Source organism: Agrilus planipennis, unplaced genomic scaffold (assembly GCF_000699045.2).
Source record: "Agrilus planipennis isolate EAB-ADULT unplaced genomic scaffold, Apla_2.0 scaffold7, whole genome shotgun sequence".
Taxonomy (NCBI): Eukaryota; Metazoa; Arthropoda; class Insecta; order Coleoptera; family Buprestidae; genus Agrilus; species Agrilus planipennis.
Window position 1 is genome coordinate 2,027,907 of NW_020439340.1, and position 10,391 is coordinate 2,038,297.

General features: G+C 32.6%; 3 protein-coding genes across 4 annotated transcripts in view; 2 read left to right on the top strand and 1 right to left on the bottom strand.

The window, feature by feature from the left end:
• LOC108734200 (glycogen debranching enzyme) overlaps positions 1-4,123 on the top strand; it is a 15,313-nt gene extending 11,190 nt beyond the window's left edge. The window contains exons 12-23 of the mRNA XM_025978569.1: positions 351-512; positions 577-785; positions 937-1,140; positions 1,204-1,433; positions 1,493-1,582; positions 1,641-1,818; positions 1,884-2,062; positions 2,293-2,470; positions 2,529-2,824; positions 2,881-3,305; positions 3,426-3,611; positions 3,682-4,123. Of these exons, the coding sequence (XP_025834354.1) occupies positions 351-512; positions 577-785; positions 937-1,140; positions 1,204-1,433; positions 1,493-1,582; positions 1,641-1,818; positions 1,884-2,062; positions 2,293-2,470; positions 2,529-2,824; positions 2,881-3,305; positions 3,426-3,611; positions 3,682-3,921 (2,577 nt within the window). The 3' untranslated portion in view covers positions 3,922-4,123. The remainder of the gene's footprint in view (positions 1-350; positions 513-576; positions 786-936; positions 1,141-1,203; positions 1,434-1,492; positions 1,583-1,640; positions 1,819-1,883; positions 2,063-2,292; positions 2,471-2,528; positions 2,825-2,880; positions 3,306-3,425; positions 3,612-3,681) is intronic.
• LOC108734202 (serine/threonine-protein kinase STK11) overlaps positions 1-6,001 on the bottom strand; it is a 12,120-nt gene extending 6,119 nt beyond the window's left edge. For both annotated transcript variants that reach the window (XM_018465645.2, XM_018465644.2), the window contains exons 1-2: positions 5,018-6,001; positions 4,520-4,826 (exon numbers count right to left, since the gene is read on the bottom strand). In XM_018465645.2, the coding sequence (XP_018321147.1) occupies positions 4,520-4,826; positions 5,018-5,442 (732 nt within the window). In that variant the 5' untranslated portion in view covers positions 5,443-6,001. The remainder of the gene's footprint in view (positions 1-4,519; positions 4,827-5,017) is intronic.
• A 455-nt stretch (positions 6,002-6,456) lies between these two features.
• Positions 6,457-10,391, top strand: part of LOC112905727 (glycogen debranching enzyme-like) — a 9,589-nt gene continuing 5,654 nt past the window's right edge. The window contains exons 1-11 of the mRNA XM_025978739.1: positions 6,457-6,731; positions 6,928-7,904; positions 7,970-8,171; positions 8,299-8,430; positions 8,601-8,819; positions 8,872-9,110; positions 9,185-9,397; positions 9,459-9,653; positions 9,718-9,838; positions 9,894-10,026; positions 10,078-10,353. Of these exons, the coding sequence (XP_025834524.1) occupies positions 6,513-6,731; positions 6,928-7,904; positions 7,970-8,171; positions 8,299-8,430; positions 8,601-8,819; positions 8,872-9,110; positions 9,185-9,397; positions 9,459-9,653; positions 9,718-9,838; positions 9,894-10,026; positions 10,078-10,353 (2,926 nt within the window). The 5' untranslated portion in view covers positions 6,457-6,512. The remainder of the gene's footprint in view (positions 6,732-6,927; positions 7,905-7,969; positions 8,172-8,298; positions 8,431-8,600; positions 8,820-8,871; positions 9,111-9,184; positions 9,398-9,458; positions 9,654-9,717; positions 9,839-9,893; positions 10,027-10,077; positions 10,354-10,391) is intronic.

The window sequence follows — 10,391 nt, forward strand, 5'->3', positions numbered from 1 at the left end:
TTTTTAATTATATATAAAAAAAATATTAGTGCTTTCAGCACAGGGCAAAGTCCAACTCTTGCTCTGTAACTATTGCTATCACTGATGTTAGTGTTTTAAAGCGCATGAATATAAACAATTAGAATCAAAACGTTTTTCAAATAATTTTTAACACAAAGAAAGTGATTAAACAAATTGTTCATAAAAGTGAATTTTGATCACTTGAAGCAATGGTGCTAACAGTTTTGAGTTCACAGTGACTGATTTTTTTTGAAATTTGAAAGATGATTCGTTATAAAAACTTTTAATTACTTTCTACTCAATGCAGTCTTATCGATTTCAAATAATTACTGGTTTATTAAAATTATTAGATACATGTTGTTGATGAAGACAGACAGTACACGGAATGGACTGATGATTCTAGTTTGACCTCTAAAGGTTCTCAATACGTTTCGTCTTCCTCTGGACTTATTGCTGTTAAAAGAATAATTCACGATCTCCATTACAATTTAGGAAAAAATGGATACAATCAGGTACATTTTAATTGTCTTATTATATTTTATTTTTCCGTAATGTTATAGTTGTTTTTATTAATAGGTCTTTGTTGATCAAATGGACTCTGATATCGTAGCTGTTACCCGTCACAATCCTTTGACTCATGAAAGTGTTATTTTGGTAGCTTTTACAGCATTCGGACATCCACCTTTAGACGCTGCTAATTATCAAAGGCAAATAAAACCCCTTCGAGTTGAAGGAATTTTAAATGAAATCATACTGGAGGCAACACTAAATCACATTAGCGTCAAGTAAGCAAGCAGTAACTGTTTAATTTTAATTTTACATGAAAGATAAGAACATTTAAGTTTAACTACTGAAATACTTCAATAGCAATAAATAACCACTAGATGGCGACACATTGCCTTTATTTGGATATTACTTAAAAGGTACTTGTTTTAGATCGGGAGGATCCAAATATACTAAGGAGGAAAACTTCGAAAAAGACCCGAAATGCATAAATGGCTTAAGTAATTATTACGTTGACATGCGTAGCCACATAACTTTGCCCCAATCGGAATTTCTCCAAAGTGCAGACAGTGGAAATCCAAATATTATACAGCTGAACTTCAAAAATTTCAAACCTGGAAGCATCGTTGCTATAAAGTAGCTTTTTTTTTTTAAATTACTTTGAAATGTTAAGTAATTTTTGCTATTTTTATTATGTAGGATATCCTTACATGAAGAAGTTGCAGAATCGGTAAAGAAAACGCGCAATTTGTTGAATTTCTTCTCAAAGGCCAAAGACAATGAACTGAAACAGATAATTAGTAAGATGAATCTGAACGATTTGAACAGAGCCCTTTATCATTGTGACCAAGAAGAGAAGGACGAAGGAAATGGCTTTGGCGTATACGATATTCCTGGATTTGGTCCTATGGTTTATTGCGGATTTCAAGGCGGGTGTCTTTTCAGTAATTAATATCAATAATTCTAATTATTCATTAATTTGTTACAGGACTAATATCTTTATTGTCGAAAATAAGACCATTTAACGACTTAGGTCATCCAATGTGTGGTAACCTTAGAGCCGGAAATTGGATGATAGGTAAGTGTTTCAGATTGTATATTATTTAATCACCTTGTAAAAATAAAATATATTTTAGATTATGTGTGGCAAAGACTTAAGTTTGGCGAAGGCACAAACGAATTAGGTGTTTGGATTCAAGAAAATATTAAACCCTTGAAAGACATCCCTCGCTATCTAATACCCTGTTATTTTGATGCCTTTGTAACCGGACTTTACATGCTCCTTCTGGACCAGTCATTCACTTTAATGTCAAAGTATGTTAATTAAAAAACTACGGTTTTGATAATGAAATTGACGAATTATTATTTTTTTTTTTTAGTTTTATTACATATGGATCTACATTCGTAAAAGGTCTTGCATTGGGCTCTGTACAATGCGTATCTTACTGTAAATCAGCCAATTTGCCCCCGTTTTCTCCTAATCTAAGTCCACCCTTGCCCCCAAAAATAAGAACCAATGAAGGGAAGGAAGTTCAAGCCTGTACTACTTTAGCTGCAGGTAAAATAAAATAAACAAGCACCTGGAGAAGTTTCACTGTATTTTATTCATTAGCGTACGTTCATACTCTTGACGTCCTGACGATACCATTACAATGCAAAATATTGTGAAACGTCTACAAAAGTTTGTTTTTGTATTAGTTTTATTCAGTTCCCAATTATTACATAGATAATATAAGCGTTTTAATTTTATATAATAACCTTTTATAACAAATAGCATTTAATCGCTAGGATTACCTCATTTCTCCACTGGTTACATGAGGAGTTGGGGCCGGGACACTTTTATTGCTTTGCGAGGTCTCTTACTTTTAACTGGTCGTCATGAAGAAGCTCGTTTTCATATCTTGGGCTATGCAGCTTGTTTGAGACATGGTCTCATACCGAATTTATTGGACAGTGGAAATCCTAGGTAAATTTTATTTTAATTTTACTCTCAGGTGCCCTATATTCTCACTTTTTTTATACAGATACAACTGTCGAGACGCCGTTTGGTGGTGGTTGCATTGTATCAAGTCTTACGTGGAGGAGGTTTCAAATGGGGTGGAAATTCTTTCAGACACCGTTTCGCGTCTTTTTCCTACAGACAGTTCGGCCCGACAGGAACCAGGAGTCGCAGATCAGCCACTTCATGTCGTGATGCAGGAGGCCCTTAAGGTCCATTTCCAGGGTCTCGTTTTTCGAGAACGGAACGCAGGAAGGCAAATTGACGCGCATATGAGTGACAGAGGATTTAACAACCAAATCGGTGTTCATCCAGAAACAGGTAGGGATTGTTAATTTATTAATAACTTCTTATTTTGCGTAATCGTATTTTTTAAGGTTTTGTATTTGGTGGTAACGAATCGAATTGTGGAACATGGATGGATAAAATGGGGTCGTCAGATAAAGCAGGTAATCGTGGTAAACCAGCGACGCCAAGAGATGGTTCAGCTGTGGAGTTAGTAGGTCTTTCTAAGTCGGTTGTGACGTGGTTGGACAAGCTTTATCACGCTAAGAAGTATCCTTACGATGGCGTAGAGAGAATTCACAAGAATGGTAATGTAACGAAATGGACGTTCAGACAATGGGCTGATAAAATACAGACGAACTTTGAAAAATATTTCTGGGTGAATATGTCGCCTGTTGCGGGAGAAAATCGGCCGGATTTGATTAACAAAAGGGGGATCTATAAAGATTCTCATGGAGCCAGCCAAGAATACGCAGACTTCCAGTTAAGATGCAATTTTCCAATTACCATGGTTGTGGTAAGTTATGCTTAAATATATTTAAAGTGATTAAAACTATTTGCTTGTTTATTATATTTGAAACGAACAACAGATCGTATTTATTTAATTAATAATTTGTGTTTTTACTTAACTTTAAAGGCACCTGAATTATTTGACTCAAAACGTGCTTGGACTGCACTTCAAAAAGTGGAAAAATATTTGCTGGGTCCCCTGGGCTTGAAAACATTAGATCCTGAAGACTGGAGTTACAATGGGATCTACGACAACTCTAACGACTCTGAAGATTACAACACAGCCCATGGCTTTAATTACCATCAAGGGCCTGTAAGTTTCACTTAATTAATTTTTTTCCTTATATTATATGAATAGTATTATTTATTTGTGTCATGTGTAGGAATGGGTTTGGCCCATGGGATTCTATTTAAGAGCTAAATTGCACTTCGCCGCTGAAAATGGCGATCTTAGGCGTACCATTGCGAATACTAAAGTGGTTTTGTCCCGACATTTTACGGAACTGCAGACATCTGTATGGAGAGGACTTTCGGAATTAACGAATGCAAATGGCACATTCTGTCATGGCAGTTGTGCCACCCAAGCGTGGAGTATGGCCTGCATTTTGGAGGTGAGTCTTTGAAAAATACTTTTAAAAATGGTAAAGGTTTTCTTGACGTAATTAAGGAGGGACCGAAGGTACTTATACTAATTTCAACAGTTACCCATTTCATCGTTTTTAAAAACACGTAATTATAGTGTAATTTTTTTTTAAGAAAATGTACATTCATTAACGAACAATTGAAATTTTCTTTTATCATCAGTCTACATTTTATGAAACTTTAACAATATACTATGTATTACTTTTTTTATTGATTGCCTAAAACTATTATGCCTTTTTTATTTAGCTCCGGTTCCTCCTTTATACTACTTTTAACATGAATGCGTCTATAATCATTAGATTTCTTAATTTCATAAAAATTTTAATGATACCATTTTATTTAGATTGGTGTTAATCTGGAATTTGTTGGAAAAGAAAATTAAATCTTAACTAATTGTAAAATCATTATAGACGTAGTCATTTAAAAATTAGCCTAACACAGCTTATCATTCTTTAGTTTTTTCCTTACACTTTTTAAGGTAAATNGCAAAAAATTAATAGGATATTTAGTGGTAAAACTGAAAATATTTCAATACATGGAGTTGAGTTTAAATACTGGTGTTTTGTTAAGAGATCATACCTCTGCAACTCCCAAATCAGATATCTTCAAATTTCCCTCTAATGTTAGAAGCAAATTTCCAGGTTTAATATCTTTGTGTATAATTCCCTTGCTGTGCAAATATTCTAAACCATCTATCAGCTGCAAAAAGTATCCATGTGCTTGGAAAAGAGGGAATTTCTTGGTTGGTGTGCTCTCTAACATACCTTGCAAACTTCCCACACAAAACTCCATTATTAAATACATTTTTTGCTTCTCTTCATTGTAGAAAACATCGACTAGTTTTATTACATTTTTGTGCCTTAGTGTCCTTAGCAATTTAATTTCCCTGCAACATTGAAGTTTGATATAGAACAATGACTAATTATTTATATTTTTTAGACAAAACACAATAATGGCTGGTGTCTTTGCATGGGTAACTTCTTTGGTAAGTTTACAAGATAATTTGTATAGTAAGTTTAATTAAAAAAAAAGCATTAGTAGTATCCTATCTTTGCATTTGCTCAATCACAGTTATACCTTTGTACGTTTTGTTCTCCATTAGGAATTCTTCGTAACTTATGCTTTTTAAGTATTTTAACAGCATGCCTACATAGAGTTTCTGAATCTAACATTTCCTTAACTTTACCATAGGAACCTTCTCCCAACAGGTCTCCCATTACGTACTTTCCTATCATTTTAAGACGCTTTTTCTTTGTTTGGTAAATAATTTGGTCACTATCAACCCTATGGAAAAAGCTATTAATATTGACTGTTTCAAGATCGAGATCTTCATCGTTTAGCCAAATCACAGGATTTTCTTGGTCATTTTGTGCTAAAACCGGCAGTTCATCATCACTTTCAACACTAAAAATTCTATTATTTAGCTCAGCTTCTTCCAGTTCGGTGCTCTCACCAGGTTCGCTGTCAAAATTTTTATTTATGTTGCACATTTTTTTGTCCATAATTGATTTTCCTGCACTTTTTAAGTACTATTAATGTAATTTTATTTATTTTGCGAATCATTTATTTCAATCGGTGTATCACGCTTCCGAAGCATAAAAACTATTATTTATTTCACACACTGTTATTGTTCCTTGCATCGCCCATCTTCGTCCAACAGCTGTTTTTAGTAACTCTCACTTGGTTTCTTAGCTTTGTAATGTTGGCACTGTAAAGCGTAAACACATTCTGTCTGTGGTTCTAGTATAGAAAGAAATATTTGTAAAAACAATTAAATATGCTTTGCATTAATACTTATTTTTTATTCAGACAGTTGTGCATTTATGCTAGAAGTACCATCATTAAGATAATTACATTAATTAATATTTACGAAACAGTAGGGCATTTGATTTATATTTTCCTTCGGCTAAAAGGCTGAATGAAACTTGAAACCAGACTTTTTCTAATGGCGTCTAAGTTTTGGAAATTAGCCGCTTGTTGTTATGGGTTGTTAATGGTTATCAGATTAAAAAATTCAATACATCAACAAAGTGGATAGTGATCAAAAACACATTTTGAAAACCTTGTTAAATTACTGTAAACACTAGTTCAATAAACAAACAAGTATTTTCGAAAAATAGAAAGGCCAAATTTTATCAATGTCACCTTCAAAATTTTATGTTTGGAATATCATTTAAATGCAGAGGTCATTTTAAAACCAAAATAAATACGCGACTACTTAATTAAGTATATAGTTGATAGTGTTGTATACTTGTTTTAAGAAAATGCATCCAAACGTGTAACGCTTCTTTAAAGGTATGACTATAAAAAAATAAAAACAGGTACTCTGTCTGATGTGCTTTTACATATTAGCAATTCAACCAAATAATCTATTTTTTCATTAAACATTTTTGTTTTACAGCCAAGAAATAATTAAGTGTTTTAAGTGTATGTATGTGTTTGATAATAACATGTTTATATTATATATAACCGTTTTATTTATTGCCCTGATGTGAAAGTTATCAATGGGTTAATCTCATTTGTGTTTTTCTGAAAAATTTATACTCTTCCTGTATTTGCTTGTGTTTTAATTATGCCCAAATTAAGTGGAAATTATTATATTCTAATAGAAAATAGTGAAAATTCTACTAATAATTCTGTTGATGATGTTTGTGCAACCAACAAGACAACAGTTCTAGTGTACATTTTAAGCTTATGTAAAAAAGTGCACAATGTTATAGTTTCACCTGTTGTTTCAGTTTCTTTGTGGTGTATTAAAAAGGTCATAATAATATCACAATTCCTGAGACATGTAAGACTTGTTTACCTTTCTATTATGAAAATCCATTTGTAGGGGGTATAATATTTCATGTGTTTATTAAACCATTCCCTTGTATTCTTTACTACTTTCATATAGTCTTCAACATTAATGGATGTTAAGCTTTGAAACAGTTTTAACAGAAAGCATTTATATATTCATATCAATTTTTGTCTTTTTTCAATTTTAGGTGAGTAGAAGTAGAGAAATTCAAGGGGAGAAAAAAGGAAAACCTTCCACTAGTAAAGAATTAGAAGAGGAAGCTGCAGAGAACGTCATACAGAATAAAGAGTCAGTATCAGAAATAGCAGTAGAACCAGGAAAAAGTTATTCCGAAGAAGAAAATGAAAGTTCTAGTGACGAATTTACGCAGTTAGATGTTGAAGATTTGTCCAGACCAGATGATACAACTGATGATATCGAAATCATTTCTCCAGTTGTAGTTGAATTGGCCTCAAACAAAAAAGCGGTTGAGAATATTCTTGCTGAAGAAGCTAAAGATCTTTCTGAGAATTTAGTTCCAAAACAATTAGAGAATAAACTGTCTGATAGTAAAATATTTGTAAATGATGATTTCAAGTATTTTGGAGATAACGAACAAAATAATTTGAAGCCTATGAATTTCCTTAGTAAACAAGAACAAGGTGCTTCTCCTTCTACAGAAGATATTATTAAAAATACTCTTAATAAATCTTCATCAGGAAAATCGATAATTGAACATTTCCAACAATCAAAAGCACATACTCAACCTCCACTAAATGATGATAGTTCACAAACAACTAATGTGAAAGAAATTAACAAGCTATCAAAAGAAATAACAGAACAAGTTGTCACTAAGGCTGTTTCCCTGGTTGAAGAAAACATGGGGATGAAGAGTCAAGTTCGAGTTTTAACTCTTAATGATAAAGAACATCAAGATTCAGTTTTGTATAGATTAGAAAAAAATTGGACCTTACAGTTTCGATTAGGACCCTCTTTACTTGGGAGAAAAATATTGTTATATTGTAATTATCCTGAAGAAGGAGCTGAATTTAAAAGAAATAGTTACCAACTGCTTCCATGGTCTGAAGATGAAGGATGTGAACACTCTGATGATACAGCTTTGCAGATTCAAATTCAAGTGAAGAAGGCTGGAAGTTATCATTATTATTTTACATATGAAGATATGTAAATATAAATTTACAAGCTAAAGAATTATTTACAAATTATATGTTTTCTTTTTCTATTTGCAGAGAAAGTTCAACACCTCAAGGATCTGGGTTTTTCATTGTGGACCCCATTTTAACATATGGAGACAATGAAATACTTCCTTTGGATTGTATACAGTGTCAGACAGTTTTAGCAAAAAGTTTAGGACCTTTTTCGACGTGGGAGAATAAACTTAAAGTTGCAAAAGAATCTGGATATAACATAATTCATTTTACTCCAATTCAGGTAGTACTTACACATTTGTCTTTTTACCCTAGAAATGTAACGTCTTAGTTAGAATTATGTATGATATTGATAAATGTATTATTAAAATTCATTTGAAAACATTTTAACTTTTATTAAATCATTGTAGGCTCTTGGAGATTCGAATTCTAGTTACAGTTTAAAAGCCCAACTTCAATTGAACCCTATTTTTGACAATAACAAGAAAACTACTTTTAAGGACATAGAAACCTTTACCTCTAAACTTCGAAAAGAATGGAAGGTAAATATCTTTGTTACCAATATCTGCAGAAAATTTATAAAATAGCAAATTTTTATTTCACTTGAGAATAAACTTTGATTTCTTTAGGAGATATATTATTTTATAAAGATGTATTGTCATTGTTAAAATTGTTTTTATTTGTTCATTAAGTACATATTTTTATTTTTCAGATGTTGTCTATTTGCGATATTGTTTTAAATCATACGGCGAACGAAACTAAATGGCTTGAGGAACATCCAGAAACAACATACAACTGTTCCAACTGCCCTTATTTGAGACCTGCATATCTTTTAGATGCTGCCCTGCACCAGTTTACTTTGGATGTTCAAAAGGGCTTATATGAAAATAGGGGAATTCCAACTGAAATTTATAGTGAAGATCACTTAAATGTAATTAAATTATTATTTTTTAATGAGATTAACGATTCGTTATTTCTGTTAGGCCGTTCGTCATGCTTTATATACCAACGTTTTACCTCAAATAAATCTTCAAGATTTGTACATTTGTAATGTAAACAAACTGGTGGCAGAATTTTTGGATTATGCGCGCAACAAAGTTCCTCCCATTAGTGAAACTAGAAATCCTGTTGAAGAACTTAAACTAGTACAGGATCCACTTTACAGGAGACTGGAGTCCACAGTAAGCATGGATACAGCTTTAAGAATATACAATGTATTTAGGTAACAAATCTGATTTAATATTCCTAAATGATAATTGAAGTAGACATAAAGAATACTTTTGGATCTTTTTTTAGACAAGACTGTTTTGATGAAGATTGTAGATTGAAAAAATGCGGAGAAGAACTTAAAAACAAATTAGATCAGTTAAATGCAGCTGTTATAGGCGAATTGAATGATCATATCAGCGCAGCTATAGAAAACACGATAGCTGGAATGAGGTACTTTAGAGTGCAGTCTGATGGACCCAAAATTAGAGATGTTTCAGAAAAAAATCCACTGGCTTTTAGGTAACAGTATTAAAAACTTTTTTTATAAATAATGTATTGTTTTGTGAAAAATAAATTGTAGGTATTTTACTGATTTTGGGAAGCCAGCTTCCATTAAAGAACACGAAGAAATAATGTACGGGACGAACTCCAAATATCTGATGGCCCACAACGGTTGGGTTATGGATTCAGATCCTCTACGAAATTTTGCAGCCCCGGATAGTAATGTTTACATTCGGAGAGAGTTAATTGCATGGGGAGATAGTGTTAAATTAAGGTTTCAATTGCTCCTTGAAGGATACTTATTAAAGTTACAAATGTAATTGGAATTTTTTTTTCAGATATGGAGAGAAACCTGAAGATTGTCCTTTCCTCTGGAATCATATGAAAGAATATGTAGAGTTGACGGCAAAAATATTCGATGGAGTTCGACTTGATAATTGTCACTCTACTCCTATTCCGGTAAATTTATTGTAAACACGTATTTTCTTCTTATTGTTTTCATTGTTTAATCCAGATTGCTGAATACCTTTTGGACTGTGCTCGCAAAGTTAGACCAAACTTATATGTCGTGGCAGAACTATTCACAAATTCTGATCAAAAAGACAATATTTTTGTTAACAGATTGGGAATTTCATCTTTGATAAGAGGTAATGTATTTATTATTTTTGGTATTTATTAGTAATATTTTCTAATTACAGAAGCGATGTCCGCTTGGGATTCTCACGAAGAGGGTCGTCTGGTGTACAGATATGGGGGTTATCCTGTTGGGGCTTTCATACAGCCCCATATCAGACCCCTTGTGCCTGCTATAGCCCACGCATTGTTTCTTGACTTAACCCATGATAATCCTAGTCCTGTTGAGAAAAGATCTGTATTTGATTTATTGCCTAGTACTGCTCTAGTCAACATGGCTTGTTGTGCCAGTGGATCTAATAGAGGATATGACGAATTAGTCCCTCATCATGTAAGTTATTAATTTAATTTAATATTATATATAAAAGAAATTATGAGG